General features: G+C 38.0%; 1 protein-coding gene across 5 annotated transcripts in view; it reads left to right on the plus strand.

The window, feature by feature from the left end:
* HELQ (helicase, POLQ like) overlaps nt 1-16,987 on the plus strand; it is a gene marked incomplete at both ends in the record, with an annotated part of 46,960 nt that extends 29,973 nt beyond the window's left edge. For all 5 annotated transcript variants that reach the window (XM_084233583.1, XM_084233586.1, XM_084233584.1 and 2 more), the window contains 5 exons: nt 652-750; nt 4,622-4,795; nt 7,813-7,926; nt 8,819-8,953; nt 16,886-16,987. In XM_084233583.1, the coding sequence (XP_084089709.1) occupies nt 652-750; nt 4,622-4,795; nt 7,813-7,926; nt 8,819-8,953; nt 16,886-16,987 (624 nt within the window). The remainder of the gene's footprint in view (nt 1-651; nt 751-4,621; nt 4,796-7,812; nt 7,927-8,818; nt 8,954-16,885) is intronic.
* Nucleotides 16,988-21,170: the final 4,183 nt, after the last annotated feature.

Consider the following 21,170-nt stretch of genomic DNA (forward strand, 5'->3'; position numbering starts at 1 on the left):
GCTTTCAAAGATATAGTATCTGGGCCACCTATTAATTTTATTTTGACCTTGACTTCTCCATCAGCTAGTCTGTCTATCCTTTCTTCTCATCTGTTTGTCAGTGTCTTCATAAACAAGTGGCTGCTTTAATTGATAGCATAAGTCACTTCATTTATACCTATTTCCTGCTCAGTCAGGATTACTGTAAAAACAGTACATATAACATGAAGTTCAGTCTTTCATGACATAACTGTGAACAGACTAGATGTATGAACATACATTAGACAGAGTGGTATACAGCTTTAACTGCAGGAAATACTTTCTTTTTAATGTCATATCATTAAGTTGTTACCATGAGTGTTTTTAATTGAAACTATATACTGCGGTTACTTTCAAAATCTTTCCCTCTTCTCCCTAAACATCTCCAATATTAAACATAAACACAAAGTCCATGGAAATCAGTATTTGTGACCATGTGTGTCTAAGTCTAACAGATGTTATATTTTAATAATATATTTCTTAAGCTTACAGTATTTGTAAAAAGCATTTACGTTGTTTTCATCTCCTCTTGATGAAAATGTGATATCAAAGGAAGTACAGGGTTTGATTCAAATGACAGAATTTTTTATGGTTACAATTTAATTTTCTCATGTATTTACCCTTTTTACGTAGTTCAACAAACTCAATCCAGCAGAACAAAAGGTAGCTGCTCTTGTTGGCATCTCTGAAAGCTTTCTTGTGAAAAAAGCATCAGGTCAAGTTGTCAAGAAGGTACCAGTTTTTTTTTTCCTTACTAAACAATTAACTAAATCTATTTAACAAAATTAATACTGTTAACTTATTATTTCCTTTGTTGAATTGATCATTTTCATTTTTTTCTTTAATATAATGCCCGTGCTGCTATATAAAACATATCTGAGAACCAAAAGCTTATACATTTACCAAAAATACTTCTGGTTGGTGTGATGACCTTTTTTTCAGATCTTTGTATTCTGAAATGTCAGCCATGCACAAGTAAGACTTTCATCATGGGAAAAGTTAAACCTCTGTAAGCTTTCTTAGACTACAATAAAAAAATTGTAAAATATTTATAAAATGTTTTCATTGTATATATAATCCTGTAGTAATTTCAATTCAAGGGAGAAAAATACATCTTCCAGAAATGTATATTAGACATTCTACTTGGTATCAGGGAACCTAAGATGGGACAAGTTTTGTGTTTTTGTTGCTGTTTGTTGTCCTCAAAGAACTCCCCATCTAGTACATGAAATGCTTCAGCATTTTAGAAAGTTGAAATGGATAAGCTCATATTCCTTTGTGTGAGATCTTAAATATTTTGGTTTTAAAAGTTCACTCAATGAACATGAAGCAAGTATCTAGTGTAAACATTGACTTTAATAGAAATCAAAATAATTCTTTGGTAATACTTCAAATTCCTTAATATCACGTTCCTCTTCCACACTTTTATTTTTAATTTTCTCTGCTAATTCAGTCTTCATTAAAAGCTGGTTACTCTTTCGCCTGTTTCTTTTAAATTTACATAGATATTACTTACTCATTTTGAAAAATAGGAGATAATGTTTACTTGCATTCTAATTTAATGTTCCATGTATTCTAAAATTATAAACATCTGTACAGTACGTTAGCTTGCATGTTATCACAATATTTATACTGGGACATTTCAGAAATGACTATTGCTTAGAACTTCAAAATGTAGAATAAAAATAGTTTTTAAAACAAATCTTATAACAAACTCGAAAAATTTAAAATAAAAACAAAATCATTAATTTTGAACTTATTAACAAAAACACAGTTACAAAATCTTATTAGGATTATGAGTCTTGGAACCTCCCTGGTGGTGTAAGGAATTAAGTCTCAGCACAATAAAGTTATCGGCAGCCATTGCAGCATGAGTTCAATCCCCTGCCACGGAGCTAATCCACATGGCTCAGCAGACCTTTCCTGTCTCTGCCACTGCTCCCCTCAGCAGTGTATTTCAGTCAGTCTGCCTGTTCTGTTCCCCATTCTGTCTCTGGTGAATCTTCTCACTCACTGCACCTCTGGCCTATACCCCAGCTCTTGTATGCATAAATAAAATAAATCTTTGGGGGGAAAAAAAGGACTATTAATCTTTAAAACTTGAATCAGAGAATTTTTTGTTATTTCTTAGGAAACATAGTAAAGATTTACACAACTGATAATTAAACATTTTAAATAGTATGTGTATGAATTATCTTAATTACAACTGGATTAATTACTAGATTAATGTTTTAAAAGTATCTTTTTAAATTCCAGATTAACATGATACTACTTAAAATCTGATGGTTCATTCACATTGAAAGAGACACCCCCTTTTTTGCCATGTAATTATCTTGCCATGTGATTACAGCATTTTTCTTGGCTTAGAGAATACATTATAAGTAAAATCTAAATTCACTCAATTTGTAATTAATACAAAGATACACTAAATTGGGAGAGCTAAAAGTCATCTTTTCCTACTTGTTTTTTCAGTTTACTAATTTTAAAAAGAGTGAGTCAGAGATTAACACACAGAATGTAATGCATGCTTTTTTTTTTTTTAAGGTTTATTTTATTTATACAAGAGCCAGGGTACAGGCCAGATATGCAGCAGGGTGAGAGGATTCGCCAGAGTGGGGAACAGAACAGGCAGAGTGATGAAATACACTGCTGAGAGGAGCAGCGGGCAAGACAGGAGAGGTCTGCTCGCCATGTGGGTTGCTCCAAGGCTGGTGGGGATGGAACCGGCACTGCAGAGGCTGTGGACAGCGTCACAGCGCTGCGTTTAACTGCCTGAACCCCCAGGAGGCCCTAATGCATGCATCCTTTGATGCCACCCTTGTGTCTCATCTCAAACATTCTTTTACTGTAGTAGAGGATATCATTTTTTATTTTGTACCTATTTTATCTCTTTCAAGTCTATCCATTTTCCTCTGATTTTAAGTATGAGTTAACTATTTTCTAAGTTAACTTGATATTACCTATGAAGACTTTATGCAAAAAATAATCACTAGAGGGCTTCCTGGTGGCGCAGCGGTTGAGCGCTGGGTTGCGAAGCTGCCCGCAGCCTCTGCAGTGCTGGTTCGATCCCCCGCCACCAGCGAGGATCCCACAAGGCGCGCAGACCGCCGCCGGCTGCTCCCCTCAGCAGTGTACTTCGGTCCTTCTGCCTGCTCTGCTCCCTGCTCTGGCTCTGGTGAATTCTCTCACCCTCCCGCGCTTCTGACTGTACCCAGTGCTAGTATAAATAAATAATTCAATAACTAAAAAAAAAAGAAAATGGTTCTTTAAAAAAAAAAAAAATTCACTAGACCCCCATAGGCAAAAATAGATACACAGAAGAAATTACCGACTATAGGAAACATTTGTCCTTCACTCTTTTTAACTTTGGAAACATTATTTATTATGACCATGTGAAATCATGGAATTTCATATTTATATTTACTTTACATTGTAGACAAGCTTAATAACATTTATCCAAATAAATGCACTTGTTTAATTTATAATTTCACGTGTATACAACATATAAATACTACAGTAATGTAAAGGTCTCCTCTCCTTCCCTTTCTATTTTTCCCTAGTACAGCCATCACAAATTAGCACAAACTGGGTGTCTTAAAACAACAGAAATGTATTCTCTCACAGAGGAGGGGGCGAGCAGTCTGAAATCAAGATGCTGGCAAGAATGGTTCCTTCTGGAGGCTCTGACGAAGGGGGAGTCTTGCGTCTCTCCTACTTTCTAGTAGCTGCTAGCAGTTACTAGTGTTCCTTGACTTATAGATGCATCCCTCCAATCTCTGCCTCCATCTTCACATTGCTTTGTTCTCTCTATTGCTTCATTTCTCTCTTCCTTTTATAAACATGAAGACATCAGTCGTTGAACAAAGAGCCCTAAAGGACCCACCATATACCTAGAAATCTAGAATGATGTAATCTCAGGATCCTTAACTAATTACATCTGCAAAGGTCCTATTTCTAAATAAAATCACATTCACAGGTACCAGGGGTTAAGACTTGAACATATCTTTTCTCAGAGGGAGAGGAGGAACACAAATGAACCCACTAATCTCTCTGTAGAGAGAAGTTTAAAACAAAAACAGTTTGACTCATCTCTTTTTTTTATACTTAGAAAAATGGTAATTTGAATGAATCTAAAATACATGTGTTAGAAATTAGCTTTATTTCTTTTTTTTTTTTAAGATTTATTTATTTATTTTTGCAAGCACTGGGTACAGTCAGAAGCACGGGAGGGTGAGAGAATTCACCAGAGCCATAGCGGGGAGCAGAGCAGGCAGAAGGACCGAAGTACACTGCTGAGGGGAGCAGAGGGTGGCAGGAGAGGTCTGCGCCCCATGTGGGACCCTTCTCCGGTGGCCAGGGAGCAGCCGGGAATCGAACCAGCACTGCAGAGGCTGTGGGCAGCTTCGCAACCCAGCGCTCAACCGCTGCGCGACCAGGGAGGCCCAAAATTAGCTTTATTTCTATGGAATCATTTTGTCCTTGCTTTTCGGTAATACAACTTCACTTTTATCGTTTGTCCAGTTTGAAAATATTGTACATTTTTTTAATATTTTACATTTTTAACAGGTCTGGTACATAAATACATTTGATTATGTCGTTCTAGAAGGTGGACAAGGACAATGTCAACAGACTATACCTATCTTTTGTTCTTTATACTTTGCTCAAAGAGACCAATATTTGGAGTGTGTCTGAAAAATTTAATATGCCTCGAGGATATATACAAAATCTCCACACTGGAGCTGCTGCATTCTCATCATGTCTGTTACATTTCTGTGAGGTAATTCCATTGAGTAATTGATGTATACTTTGTGCATATTTTTATTTAACTGTTGCACTAAGCTCAAAACCAGTTAGTCATTATTTTCCCATTGCTGACTTAATTCTGTTATTACAAAGCATTCAGAATTTATTTTATCTGTGTTTTTATCCACTTACAGGAATACATAAATGTATGATAAAGATACAAAAATGACAGAATTAACTAAAATATATAATGAAAAAGTAGAAAGCACCTAGTTTAACCATTCTCTTTCAACCACCATTAGTTGTTTCAGATATTTGGAATCATCTCTTAAGGACACTTCATTGTAGATTCTGTGTGTGTCTTTCTCTTGCATGATAATCACATTAAGTGTTTGATCAGTATATCACTAATATCCAGCAGGTACCCCGAGACTACTAAATATCATGTACTTTTTTTTTTTTTAAATGATATATATATTTTTTTTTTAAGATTTATTTATTTATTTATACAAGCACTGGGTACAGTCAGAAGTGCGGGAGGGTGAGAGAATTCACCAGAGCCAGAGCGGGGAGCAGAGCAGGCAGCAGAGCAGGCAGAAGGACCGAAGTACACTGCTGAGGGGAGCAGCGGGCGGCAGGAGAGGTCTGCGCGCCATGTGGGACCCTCCTCCGGTGGCCAGGGAGCAGCGGGGGATGGAACCGGCGCTGCAGAGGCTGCAGCCAACGTCGCAACCCTGCACTCAACCGCTACGCCACCGGGGAGGCCCAATATCATGTACTTTTGGTTTTTTTTTTTTTTTTTTTTTTTTAAGATTTATTTATTTATACAAGCACTGGGTACAGTCAGAAGCGCGGGAGGGTGAGAGAATTCACCAGAGCCAGAGCGGGGAGCAGAGCAGGCAGAAGGACCGAGGCACACTGCTGAGGGGAGCAGCGGGCGGCAGGAGAGGTCTGCGCGCCATGTGGGACCCTCCTCCGGTGGCCGGGGAGCAGCCGGGGATCGAGCCTGCGCTGCAGAGGCTGTGGGCAGCTTCGCAACCCCGCGCTCAACAGCTGCGCCACCGGGGAGGCCCGATATCATGTACTTTTGATTGCCATAGTAATTTACCATTTTTGTTTCCAATGTCAGACATTTACTTTAAATTCCTACATCAAATTTTACTTTATAAAATATTCATGAAGAAAATGTTATTTTGCCCAAATGCATTTGGGATTTTTTTTTAAGACTTTGCTAAAAGAAACTTTCAGAATTTCCTTAAGTATTTCAATCAAAATTACCAGACTGTTCTGCTCAGATAATTTTTTTAATTAATGTATAAACAATTTTTATGTTTAAATTTCTTCTTATTGGGGGCATCATAAATTCTTTACATGTTTGTTTCTATACTCAATTTTTGAAAACATTTTACTCCATTATTTTTTTTTACTTAAAATCTACTTCATTTTCCTATCTTAGTCACATATTCTGTGTATGTACATGGCAATTAATTTTATTATAATGTTTGAATTGAATAACTATTTTAGCAAACTTGCTGCTTATGCTAACTTTTTAATATTAGGTTATTTTTTCCTAATCACATGCTACTTAAACAGTAGGTAAAAATTATAGATAATAGGGGAGAAATTAGCTTTTAAAATGATTTTCTTAAATATTTTTTGTTTGTTGGTCTTTGTAATTAAAGACGCTTTTCCTAATATTCATTACCTTTATTTTACTTGGACTATAAGGATTTGAGAATTGTTCAAGTAAAAGAATCTATATGTTGAACTTTAAAAACAACTATAACTTTGATTGTCAGTTCTAGTAACAGTCTACCTGACAACTTCTGTGCTCATAAATGTCTTTTCAATATTTTAAAGTATTTTTTTCTAAAAAGTTATGAAGGTGGTATAGAATGTACATCATTGTATTAGTATTAGTTAAGATATTTTTTTTTTTTTTTAAATAGAGGCATGTTTCATTTATTTATTTATTTATTTGTTTGTTTGTTTGTTTATACATGCACTGGGTACAGTCAGAAGCGCGGGAGGGTGAGAGAATTCACCAGAGGCAGAGCGGGGAGCAGAGCAGGCAGAAGGACCGAAGTACACTGCTGAGGGGAGCAGCGGGCGGCAGGAGAGGTCTGCGCGCCATGTGGGACCCTCCTCTGGTGGCCGGGGAGCAGCCGGGGATCGAACCTGGGTCGCAGAGGCCGCGGGCAGCTTCGCAACCCAGCGCTCAACCGCTGCGCCACCGGGGAGGCCCAGTTAAGATATTTTTAACAAATGATAGAAGTACCCACAAAAGTGTGAACAACAAGGGAAAATTATAGTCTTATATAGCAGTAAAGATAAAGTGGTAAGGCAGTTTCAGGGTTGATTGATGTAGTAGTTCTATTCAAGGTGTTATTTTTACAACCACCTTTAGTGTATTGACTTTCCTACTGAGTACAAACATGCCAGCTAATGCTGTTGTATGCTCCTCCTAATCTCACAATGATGCCTAAAAGGGCATTTTAAAAAATACTGTTATAGATATTCTCCATCACAAAAGAAGACAAAATAATATAATGAATACCCATTTAACCACCAGCATTAATAATTATCAACTCATGGCTTCCAGTATTTTTGTTTTAAGTATTGGTTTCACAGAACATCGTCTTACATTTGAATCCCTCCATATTTAATAAGTTGTCTTCAGGATAAATTCCCAGAGGTAGAAATTATTTTTGGTCATTTGAAAAAAAAATGCTATGCATGCTTTTCCTGATGTTTTGATATATATAAATATATATATAGAATAGAATATATAAAAGAATATATAATAGATAAAAGAATAGAACTTTTCATATTGACTTATTTTTCAGTTTCCAATCTTATCCCTAAACTACTTGGTCCTCTCAGATTCTCCGTGTTGTTTCCTCATAATAATTTTGCTTGAGTCATTTTTCACTCTGGCTTAATTCAAGTTCAGAACTTACATAATAGAACATCCTCTCTGAGTCTTTTATCACACGAATGGAACTTTGAAAAAACAGCTTTTAATTCTGTATATTGCTTTGTGTCCTACAGGAACTTGAGGAGTTTTGGGTTTATAGAGCCCTTTTGGTAGAACTTACCAAGAGGTTGACTTACTGTGTAAAGGCAGAGCTAATTCCTCTCATGGAAGTGACTGGAGTTTTAGAGGTTAGTAACTTTGCAGTTTGCCAGCTGAGATAATTTCAAGTAACAGAAAAATCAGGTTTTACTGTTTTGTTTATGATAAGACTTTACAGCTCTGTTGCTCATTTGTCATGGCAGCCCCTTTAGGAAAAAAAATTATTGCCATGGCCTCTCAGAATCCCCCATTAACCTGGAAACATTCTTGACGAAAAATAACATGTACAGGCAAAAAAATGACAATGGGGATGAAAATGACTCTCACAGTTATGCCTGTGCTACAGTTCATCCTTAGCATCTCTTCCTGCCTCCCTCACTTCTGTCAGTTTAGAAGTATTTATTTAATGTAGTAGTGATTTGGTGGTAACTAGGGTTATTTACATTCCTAAGAGAGTTAGAAAAAAGTATCATCAGCTGGTTTTTAAGCTTTTTTCACCAACCTTCAATTTCATTTTATTCTCTGTTATTTTGTGTGAGAAGTTGTTCTGCTGGGAAAGCACATGCACACACTCATTAGTGGTCCCCTAAGTAGCTGGTAAGTATTGGCCTTGAACATTTGACTGGAGAGCTAAAATAATGGCTCTATCCTAAGTGCCTTAATGGGTTTCCATTCCTAATTACAGCACACCTCAGTTTACTTAAGCTGCACAGAAAGCTCTCTTGCAAGTCACACTGGAACCACCCAAGTGCATCTTTAAAATTCCTCAAAATTCAATATAACACCATCTATAGAAGTTTTCTAGATTAAATCCTTATAAAGAAAATACAAAATAAAAGAGAAAAAAAGTTCCTCAAAATTTGTTTACTTTATTAATTTATTCCTTTCTTTACATGCAAAATTTTCATTTGAATAAGACACTTTAATGTTTTTTTCCTAATCCCAAAGTCTGATCCTACCGATTTTCATGATACTTTTCAGGGTCGAGCAAAACAATTACACAATGCAGGTTATAAAAGTCTAATGCACTTAGCTAATGCAGATCCTGAAGTGTTAATAAGGACAATTGATCATTTATCAAGACGCCAGGCCAAGCAAATTGTTTCATCAGCAAAGGTAAGCAAACCATATTTTAACCTTCATGATATTTTATACTTTAGACATAAAAATATATTTATCTATAGACATAAAAGTGTGGACTTAACAATGTGTGGATAAAAATAGTTCATATGTTATGATCCAAGTCTTGCTAAAAAAAAGAAAAAGAGGACCTCCTAAAAAATAAAAGCAGTTTCCAGAATTCATTGAAGTACAGGGAACTCTGGCACACGATGCTTTCTGTCACCCCGATCCTATTCATAGAAGTCCTTCTGTCAGCATCCCAACATCTGGTCTTCCCACTTGTGAAACACCTTCATTGACAAAGAGCTTACCATCTCAAAAATCAGGTAGTTCTATTTTTTGACACTGTTAGGGTTGCATTGTACTACTTCCTTCTGGAACTATTTTATTTTTTTGTTCATATGTTAATTTGTCAAACATTTGAAAACTGCTCTTATTGTGCCCAAAATTAGCTCTTTTCTGTTTCTCTCATCAATATTAAATAATCTAGTTTTAGGCTATTCACTCTCCTGGTTACCCTTTGCCAGATGCATTTGTCATTACCCTTCTGTTCTATGTGGATAAAGCCACTCACAGCTGTTTGGGATCATTTCCTTCTTGATCTCAAATATAGTTCTATTCTTGTAGTCTGAAGTTGTTTAACTTTTTTTAACTGTATTGTTACACTGTTGTAATATACATAGATCTGAATTTGTTAAAAAGTAAATTTCATCTTCCTCTTTTGAATAAAAAGTAGGTGCTCACACTGATTTTTTTTTTTTTTAAAGAGGCATGTATTTTTATTTATTTATTTGTTTGTTTGTTTATACATGCACTGGGTACAGTCAGAAGCGCGGGAGGGTGAGAGAATTCACCAGAGCCAGAGCAGGGAGCAGAGCAGGCAGAAGGACCGAAGTACACTGCTGGGGGGAGCAGCGGGCGGCAGGAGAGGTCTGCGCGCCATGTGGGACCCTCCTCCGGTGGCCGGGGAGCAGCCATGTGGGACCCTCCTCCGGTGGCTGGGGAGCAGCCGGGGATTGAACCGGCGCCGCAGAGGCCGCGGGCAGCTTCGCAACCCAGCGCTCAACCGCTGCGCCACCGGGGAGGCCCCTCTCACACTGATCTTTATAGTAATCTTAGGAGTTGGACAGTCAGTGTCAGCATTAGTTGACAGATGAAGACACTAAAACTGATCTTGATCCATCAGAAATTCTTGGAGTTGGCAGGTAGCTGATAAGAAGACACAGTGGTAAATCCAAGGACCGTGTAGGCTAAGGAAAAAGTATCAGGCTTTTCTGCCCTCCCGCCATTAGGATAGATGAGGGAACCCTGTGGTCCTGAATGCATGCCTGATGGCGGAGTGGGTACACCTGGGCTGAGAGACAGTTTATAAGGGCGGCATCACAGGGACGCCAGCAGAAGCCAAGAACGAACAGAAGAGCAAGAGAAGCAGAGAGAACACCAGAGAGCCCAGATAGAGTGAGGATTTGCTGGGGGCTGGGATGACTGCCAGCCTCCCAGCCCCCCAGCACCCCTGCCTGCCATGTGCCTGGTAAATCTAAATAAAAAGCCTGCAAAACCCACCGAGGACTCTTTAGGACTCCTTCTTTACCCAGCTTGCTGGATCAGAAAACCTGCACTGTGCCCTTCCTGCCCTTACAGACCCATACTTGATTTGTCTCATTGCTCGGCCATTCTCAATGCATGGCTTCCATCTCGCAACCTAAGACACGGGCTCTGGTTCCCACCATCCTTGTGCTTTCCAGAGAGCTTGAAAGAGTAAAATGAATTTTTCCTTGGAAGATTTTGAGTAGAGGAGTTGATTTGAGGTTGTAAATTGTAGAGTAAGAATGGAAATAAGGAAATCATTTAGGATTGTATTGAAGTTACATAGCTTTTTGTAGGAAGGCCACTACAGTGATGTATGTCTATCAGAAGCCACAGGATATGAGATTGTCCCATACCTGATATAACATTGGATCACATGGCTAAGAAACTGTCATTTGACAAGTTTCTCTACTGTAAAGTTATTTTCCCTTTGTAATTCATATTTTATAAGTGGAAACTTTGAGACTATGTAGATATCCTATTCTTCATTATTTTCACATGCTTTTTTCAGTATCCACTGATTTTTGCCAAATGATAATATTCTGACTACATTGTTCCTTCTGCATTTTTTGACATTTTGCTATGAAAAAAGCACTTCCTTCTTCATTTATTTATTTATATCATTTTGAGCCATAGGTTCATGCTTCCTCAATGGGATTTAATCCATTACTACCATTACATATTTTCATGTTCAAATGGCCTTAGGTTTGGCTACCAGGAGCCCCTGCATACTGGTTCTTGTGTCTTTTTGACTTGTTCCCATCATTGTTAGGGCTCTTTTTTGCTTTCTGACTATATCTGTCAAGGTCTATTTGTTAGGAAATGGAAACCACCAGTAATTTGAATGGAAATGTCTAATTAATTAATAATTAGTAACTGGTTACTAGTTGATTTCTACAGAATAAAGAGACATTTATTTAATTATTTATTTATTTGAGGTAGCATTAGTTTCCATCACTGTATATGATTCGAAGGAATAGATAAACAGAAATTTAAAGAATATAGGAAGGAATAATGAGAGAAGATCCACCCCATGCTATATCACCCCTGTGGATGGGAATTCAGATGTCTCTAGACAAGGTGTGATTGTGGCCCACTAGACAATGGAGAAGTGTACTGAGGTGTTGTAGCCAAGGCTGGTAAGCAAACACTGCACATTTGGATGCTGACAAAACTGCCAGGAAGTTCTCTGAAAGGTGCTGTTGAACTTGGAAGCTCTAATAGCTATGGTGCCCTTGGAGCGTGTCAGAAAGTTGTCTGTAGGGGGTGCTATTGAAATTCAAGTGCCGCCAGATGTCCAGCATGTCAGACAAGCATTTCAGGAGTCTTAAGAAGAGACTCCCCTTCCTTCTAGAGTCTCTCCAGTATCTTTGTTGACAAAGCATAACGTTGTACCAGCTGGGAAATTAGAACAATATCTAGCTCTAGTATTTCCAGCAGGACAATGAAGGATAGATTTGGAGCTGTGAAGCAATAAAATTAATAACCAGCATTCTGGCACAACAAGATGTTTCTGTTCAGCTTGTAATTTACTTTGCCTCTGTCATGAAATCAGCCACTCTTCCAGAGTCCTCTTTCTTTTTAGTGAAGAGTGGTATTTAGAAACTAAAGTTTTAGGGCCTCCTCGGTGGCGCAGCGGTTGAGCGCTGGGTTGCGAAGCTGCCCGCGGCTTCTGGGGCGCCGGTTCGATCCCCGGCTGCTCCCCGGCCACCGGAGGAGGGTCCCACATGGCGCGCAGACCTCTCCTGCCGCCCGCTGCTCCCCTCAGCAGTGTACTTCGGTCCTTCTGCCTGCTCTGCTCCCCGCTCTGGCTCTGGTGAATTCTCTCACCCTCCCGCGCTTCTGACTGTACCCAGTGCATGTATAAACAAAAAAAAACAAACAAACAAACAAACAAATAAATAAAAACATGCCTCTATTAAAAAAAAAAAAAAAGAAAAAAAATTAAAAAAAAAAAATAAAATTAGAAACTAAAGTTTTAGGGACTAAGTGTGCTCATCACCAGCGGGATATATCTTTGCTTCTGGGTTCTCTCAGCAGACAGAGCCTACATATGTCTATATAGTTTAATCTATACTTATGTATAAACCATTAAAGCCTGTGAGCTCATACTGATAATTGCAATTCTGATGTTTCCAGGTACATATTACTGTATAACAAAGTTTCATCTCAAAACTTAGTGACTTAGAATAGCTATTTATTTTTGCTGGTGTTTTTTGTAGATTAGGAATTCTAGAAGGGCTCAGTTAGGTGATTCATATTTGGAGTCTCATGCATCACAATGAGATTTTGACTGGGGCTGTAGTCATTTGAAGGTTGGACCGGAGATCCAAGATGGCTCACTCACACAGATGGCAGTTGAAAACCGGGTGTTATTTAGAATTTTCAACTGGAACAACTACATATGGTCTTTCCATGGGCTTGTGTCTACCCTGAGATGGAAAATAGGTTTTAAAGAGACATATCCAGAGAGTGAACATTTCAAGAGATCAGGCAGAAAATGCAAGAAATCTGAACTAACCTCAGAAGTTATACAGTGTCACTCCTGTTGCATATTGTTGGTCACTAGAAAGAAGGCCACTAAGGTCTACCCTGATGACAATGAAGGGGAATTAGACCCCCACCTCTAGATGAAGGGAATGTCAAGTAATTTTCAGTCATCTTTGTCTGCATTTTAATCACAAATCATTTACATTTTCCCCACATGCAAATTCTGTTCACTCCCAAAAGATTTATTTGTTTATGGCATCAGACTCAGGCTCAACATCCAGAATTTCTTCTAAATCAAGTCCAGGTATGAGTAATCTTCCTTGCTTGCAATTTCACAAGTATTGTCCTTTTCAATCTCAAAACCTGAACTAAGATACCACATGCACAGTACACAGTACATTCAAAAGGTGGGGAAGGGCCTCCCCGGTGGCGCAGCGGTGGAGCGCTGGGTTGCGAAGCTGCCCGCGGCCTCTGCGGTGCCGGTTCAATCCCCGGCTGCTCCCCGGCCACCGGAGGAGGGTCCCACATGGCGCGCAGACCTCTCCTGCCGCCCGCTGCTCCCCTCAGCAGTGTACTTCGGTCCTTCTGCCTGCTCTGCCCCTCGCTCTGGCTCTGGTGAATTCTCTCACCCTCCCGCGCTTCTGACTGTACCCAGTGCATGTATAAACAAAACAAACAAGCAAACAAATAAATAAAGAAAAACATGCCTCTATTAAAAAAAAAAAAAAAAAAAAAAAGGTGGGGAAGATGGATGATACGTATTAACAGTTCTGAAATCCAGCCAGGCATAGGTGGTAAATTCCTTGATTAGACCCCAGTTCTATTCCCTGAGAATGATTCTTACTGGCTTTATTTTCTCTCATGTGAGTCATTCCTCTTTTCTCCATAAGCAATGACCTATATTTGTAGCTAGGTAGCTTTCTCAGTCTACTTCCTGGCTGTAGGTTCAAGCTTCTTTTTATTTTGTACCCTCTCTCTGTCCCTTTTTATTCAAGCTAGCATCATTTCTTTTAAAACATTGTGGGTTTCTTACTCATTTGTAATTTCCATGTAGCTTGGTTTCTGATACACATGGTTGCTGGGATCCAAGAGGAAAGAGAAATCTGAATGGTCTCATTCCAAGAAACAAGGCAGAGACGGCAAAGTTTCTTTTGACTAGACCTTGGAAATCATGCGACATCATTTCTATTGCATTCTCTGAGTCACAAGTGAATCACCAAGACCAGCACTGATTTGAGAGGAGAATCAATCTCTCAATAGAGTTGTCAAAAAAATGCCTATTTGTCTTTACTCTGACCCACCAATTCCATGTTACACAAGTCTGTGTAGTTTTCCTCCTTCTCTTAATTTTAGTTTCCCCAACAGTGACAAACCTCATTCCTATTTTCATCAGTATATTTATCTTTTTTGCTTAATCCTAGAAAAATAATTTTAGAATTTGTTAAAGCATGCCACCGCAAAGAAAGCAAACTTACTAATTAGAGTTTAGTATTTATTTATAACTTTATCTTTCATATGAGAATATGAAATTGAAATAATGTGTTCAAATGTTACTTGGTGGTGGTTTTCTTTTTTATCTGCTTTAGTATGGTTAGTTTCTGACATATTTGTTTTAGTCCCCTCGCTCCACGACCTCATAGATTTTTTTGAAGTATCAAATCCTATTAATTTTATGGATCCTATTAATTCATTAACATATTCTCCTAATTTTGAATTTTAAGTCATTTTACCAGGCTATGCCTTCCTTTTATCTCATTTTCATTCTGGTAATTGTTTTCCTAATATTTTCTCAGTGACCCTAATTAGTTTTTTATTCAAATCTGCTCTTCCTTGGGCATCCTCTTAGCTTTAATTTCGTATATGATTTTGCCCTTCTGTTTCTTTCCTGAAATTATCCAACTGTTTGGTCCAATTCTGTTGTCAGTTTTTGAACTTTGTATTCAGAGTATGTTTCCCTTCCCGCCTCACCCAACATCTCTAAATCCTTTCTTTGAGAATATTTAATTTTGTTTGGAATGCTGTCTTACATTTTTTTTACTTCATGGTTTGTTTTCAGGGAAGGAAATTTTTATGAGCGGAAGTGTTTTGAGTCTCATTTTCTGTTTTGTTTTGTTTTGTTTTCTGTAGTACTTTTGTATAGATGAGAACTGTGTATGCCTCTGCTTTTCTTAGACTGCCTAGCAATTTAGATTGATTTATAAGGATACTAGTTCAAGAGCCTGTTTTCTGTCAGTGTAGCAAAATATAGATTCTTTAATAGAAAGCTTGGGGTAGGAGAGGAGTACAAGGAGAAACTGTGTGCTTTGATTTTTAGTTTTTCTTTGTCCTCTAGTATCCTGAATTTTGTTCTCTTATTTTTTCCCTTCTCTCTTTTTTTAAAAAAGATTTATTTATTTATACATACAAGAACTGGGGTACAGGCCAGAGAAGAGGTGCAGGGAGTAAGAGGATTCACCAGAGACAGAGTGGGGAGCAGAACAGGCAGATTGACGGAAATACACTGCTGAGCAGCGGGCAAGACAGGAGAGGTCTGCTGTGTCATGCGGGTCACCTTCCTGGCTGGGGATAGAATCATGCCACAGCGGCTGGCTGCAGATAGCTTTGTAGGTCTGAGACTTAACCCCTGGAGCCACCAGGGAGGCTCCCTCCCTTCTCAACTTCCAAAGGGTACCTCTCTCTTTTTTGCCTATTTTCTTCCCTAGAAATATTGCCTTTCCAAGACTATCTTCTAGAGTTCCACTTTAATTCTCTTCCTCTAAACATGTTTTAACATACCAAGATTATTTTTGTACTTTGGGTAATTGTAAAGTTTTTCTCTTTGGAGGTGATTTTATTTACTCATAGACCTTTTCTTCTCTTCTTTCTCATGTAGTTTTTTTCTGCAAAGCACTTGGGATAGAAGTTTTAGAAATGGCCCTGCTGGGAATTGGTGGATATTTTTAACTACAAGTAATTTCAGGTTGATGGCATTCTCTGTATTCAAATAATGATGATACATGAGTTTTTCGTGGTTTACTTGTTGTTTATCTGTACAGTTTTTAGAGGGTGTGCTTGGAGATTCATTTTACATGCTCACCATTACTGAAAAACTTACCTAATTATATTTTAATATATTTAATCATAAATTTTAATTCATATATAATACCATGTAATATGCTTTATATCAAATTGATAAGCATGTGGTTTTTTTCACTTTTTCTTATGACATTTCCTAGTAATTTTGCTAAACTTTTATTATGAAAATTTTGTAACGGAAGTAGACATATATTTCACCCAATATATATAAAACCCAGCTGCTAAAAAATACTATCAATATATTTCTGCTCTTTAGAATGGAAAAAAGTCATTGCTCAGAAAATATTCTTTTACATCTTCTGTGTGCCATTTGAAATTAATGATATTAATTTTAGGAACTTGAATAAAACTTTTCTTTGAAGCACTGATAGGTTCCTAAAAGATCAGACTTAAATTTCGAGAAATCATAAAATATAAAGGATAACATTTTCAAGAGGTAATTAAATTTTTGCAAAATTGTCTTAGATTTTATAGATTAAAAGTTAATTTTTAAGTAGCTGAGTCATCAATAAAACAAATATTTGAGAGTATTAAAGCTCCTTCATTTTTGGTACACTAAATGCAGTGGTCAGCTAAAATGACTTTAACTAAATGCCTTAGCTTCATTTACTATAATCACTTGTACTTAAGTGACCATTTTTCAATCTCATTATTAGTTTTAATGTCTAGATTGCTAATGTATAAGGATTCAGGTGTCTAATGGATGGTAGTAAAAATGTTGGCAATTCTCTAGCAATGCATGTTTTGACCTCATGTCATGATTTTTTATTATAGATGCTGTTGCATGAAAAAGCAGAAGCTTTGCAAGAAGAAATAGAAGAGTTATTGAGATTACCTAGTGATTTCCCCGGTGTTGAGGTCTCTTCTACTGAATAGGCATGAAGTAATCTGATGAACATTCTCAAATATGAATTTATTGGACATACGTTTTATTAAAGATTCCCTGTAATTTAAAGTGAAAAAGTACATTTTAATGATATATAAGAACTATGGATGATGTTTAGATATTCAACTCACCTGTAATTGCTGTAACATTTCCACTAATAATTCATCTTCTTCAATACTTACATATTTTTTCTCTCCTCAAAAATCTATAATGCCCACTACAAAATGAAATCCAACTCCTTAACGTAGCTCCATCTTACCTTTGTACCCAGGTATTTCATTATTTTCTTATCCATTTCTTTCACAAACCTCTAGACTATTTGAAAATCCCAGAACTTAACTGTGGGACTTTCTAACCTCCTTCTTAACTCTCTCCAATGCGTGGGAAAATATCTAAAATGTGCTATTTATTTCAAATATGTGGTAAATGCTCAAGTAACAGTCTCCTCTATGAAATTGTCCAAGTTCATCCTCATCCACCCCCTCCCATATAAGGGTTTCTGTCCTATAGGTTTTGTAAGCTTCTCATTTATGCCCATGGCATAAATATAAAAGAAAATGTAGACATATATGTATATTTATAAAAATACGTACTGTTAAAATATTTTATAGCTTCACTAAATTTATTTTAAAAATCATAAGGCATTTTTTACAAAAGAATATCACTTTCTGCACACCACTCTGAATAAATGCCAAGCATATATGGACTATTGTTACTTTTCTTCTCTGTTCCATTTCCTCCCGTCTGTCCCCAAACACTACAGTAACCACAAAACAAGGTGTTTACAATAAATCCCATGTCTTTTTTTAATACTACTAGTTTGTAATCTCCTGGAGAGCCAAGTCCTTTTTATCATCTTTGTGTGCTACACAGCACCCGCTGAGGCTCACTGCACAAAATAGGAACTGCTGTGAAAAATGAATATTACCCAATTAACTATACCGATTGTTGTTTTCTAGAAGAGGACAAAAGTTCCACTCATAAGATTGGTTTCCTTCCTTCTGTTTCCTCTTTAGGAAAATGACTGTTTCCTAAAGCAGCAGAACATACGATACTTGGTAATAGGGTGATGGTGATTGGATGCAGTGTGAAGGAGAAACCTGAGCAGCCACAGAGAGATGGCAACGTATTATGAATAAATTTGCTCAAAAGAAAGAAATAGGGCCTCCCTGGTGGTGCAAAGGGTTAAGTCTCAGCTCTATGAAGCTATCCACAGCCACTGTTGGATTCCTGACCCACATAGTACATCAGACCTCTGTCTTGCCTGCTGTTCCACTCAGCAGTATATTTCAGTAGATCCATCTGTTCTGCATCCTGTTCTGTTCATCTGTCTCTGATGAACATACACACACACACATATCCCTGCACCTTTGGCCTACACCCCAGCTCTTGTATGCATAAATAAATTATTCTTTAAAAAAGGAAGGAAAGAGCGAGGGAAGGAGAGAAGGAACGAACGAATGAACGAACGAACAAATGAACTTGCTGCTCTAATTTCAGGGAGAAAATCCCTTATTGGGCCAGGTTGAGTCCTTTGCCCACCTCCTCGGCCAGAGTGAAGCTTTGTTTTTGTTTTAGTTTTTTCAGAAACAGGGAGAAGAGGTGGAAGGCAAGAAGTCAGTATCTAGTGTCAGTGACACTTTAATCACAGTGGAAGACTGTAACTCAGGAGTTAGAACAACTAGCCTTTTAGGAAAACATTAAGCTGAATTTCTGCTTACCTCCACACCAAATTAAAAGGTGAGGCAAATCAAAGATTTGAACATGGAATTTTTGAGGCTGTCATCTGTACTGAAGCATAAAGAAATGACCTGTGGTTTTTACATAGCAGGCTTCAAAACATTGAAATTTCAGCAGTTCCAATGTGGTATCAGGTTTTGTATTTTAATATTTTTTTCAAGCTGTAGCCCAACTTGCTCATTTCTGGAATGCTTCACCAAGATCTTTCTAATGTTCTAGCTTCCTTTGATTGGCACTTTGAGTTTAAACAACAATCACCAAGGTTTTTCTTTTTTTTTTTTTTTTTAAAAAGATTTATTTATTTATTTATACAAGCACTGGGTACAGTCAGAGGCGCGGGAGGAGCAGAGCAGGCAGAAGGACTGAAGTACACTGCTGAGGGGAGCAGCGGGTGGCAGGAGAGGTCTGCGAGCCATGTGGGACCCTCCTCCGCTGGCCTGGGAGCAGCCAAGGATCCAACCAGCGCTGTAGAGGCTGCGGGCAACTTCGCAACCCTGCGCTCAACCTCTCCGCCACTAGGGAGGCCCAAGACAAGGTTTTTCTATCGGGCACATCCTACTTTTTGTCCAGTTAAAGCCTTTTTAAACTCAAGGTACCCTCTCAACAAATACCCAAACTTATATTTTTTCAGGAAGGACTGAGATAAGGTCCTCCTTGGCTTTACACTTCCCTTTGTAAGAACCTTCTCACACAAGAGTCACTGCAGCTTTTGAACACCATCCCATTATAATAAGACATAACACCAAGGATGCTTAATTATTATGCTTGGTTTTCTTTGACAATTTCCAGTAATTTGTTAGTAATACTGAAAGTGTTTTCTTTTGTTACTGTTAATGATAAATTATAGGACTGAGAGTGACAATAAACTACCATTCATTGAGGACTTATCATGTGCCAGTACTATGCTATGCTAAATATTTTGTGTATATTATTTAGATAATTCCTTTTTTTATCCCATGTTACAAATGAAAAAAGTGCAGCTCACCTATAATAAGAGACAAAGAAAAGGCTCACACCTGGATAATACTGATAATTATTTCTGTATGTATTTGTTCTTCCTCCTATGTAAAATCCTATGAAATGATTAAGAACTTTTTGTGATGAATTATAAAGCTTCATTTACTTTATTTTTCATGATTAAAATAGTCTTGATTTTTTAGTAAATAGCTATCCAGTGATATGTGGCCATTTGGAGCGCTTCTTAAAGATGTGATGATTGTCTTTCAGGAGATCATGAGTATGCATTGTATAAATATTTTACTATTTGGCACTACAGCTGTCACTCTGAAGGAAATGAGTGTTTTTTTTCCTAACTGAACCAAATGTCTTAGATGATTAAGCTTCACCAAATGCAAATAGTTGGCTTTTAGAAAACAGATGCTCTAAAACAGATGACACTGGCAGTATAAATTAATATACTGTTACTAACTGATATTTAAAATTTGGTACCTGATACATTCAAGTGTATGTTTTGTTTCTGTTAGTGCATGAACAAGGGATGCCCAGGGATCCCAAACTATTAAGTAGTGTATGCTCTAAAAGAGATTCTACCATCTACCATACAAAGTCAAAGAAAGCACACTGTTAGTGAGATAGATCTTTAATAGGATTAGTGTGCAGAGAGAGGAGAAAAATGGATATTCCTAATACAAGTCTCCCAATAAAACACAAAGAATTACCCATCCTTTCGTAGACAAATGCCCAGCCAAACAGGGTTGGCCTGAAGCTGGGCCACTGAGACCTGAAAGCTTGCTACAAGTCTAAGACACCTTCTGGCAGGGAACAGCAAGAAAGGGGTAAGGCAGATCTGGGACAAAAAGGAGCAAAATCAAGATAAAGACTGCCATTGTCAACCTCCCCACGGGCCTCTCACCCACGCTTGTTTCAAGAGACTCATTTCCCCCAAGTCCCTGGTACAAGTCCCAGGCTGAGAAGCAAGTGTAGCTTCTTCACATGTCTCTTCATGACATGTGCCTCCTCCAGGTCTCCTTCTTGATCTCCTCTCTTCTTTCTCCCTGCCAGTAATCACTTCTCCCTGCTCAGCTCCACCCTTCCTTGAGTGGGGCAGGGAACCTGGAACCTCCCCTTTCCCTGGGGATCACCCGGTTACTAAAGAACTTCTGGAAAAGGTAGATGATGAGCTAGACACTGAGAGGTCAGACCAGGGAGGAGAAAGGGGTCTTGGGCACAGGAGAGCATAAGTGCTGACAAGAAGATACTCTTCTAGCTGAGGTATACAAAGTGGCAGCTATAAGCTACACCACTTGTGTATTTGAGCTCCTAAAGTAGTAATGAGAACCAAACAAGCAGCATCAAATAGTTTGTGACGAGTTTCTCATCTCTAGTTTCTCATCTTGTGTCCCCTGTAGTCACTGAGAGACACTTGTGAAACAGCTGACGGGTGTACATACGTGACCACAATATGGGCAGCCA

This window comes from Talpa europaea (genome assembly GCF_964194135.1).
Source record: "Talpa europaea genome assembly, chromosome: 5".
Lineage (NCBI taxonomy): Eukaryota > Metazoa > Chordata > Mammalia > Eulipotyphla > Talpidae > Talpa > Talpa europaea.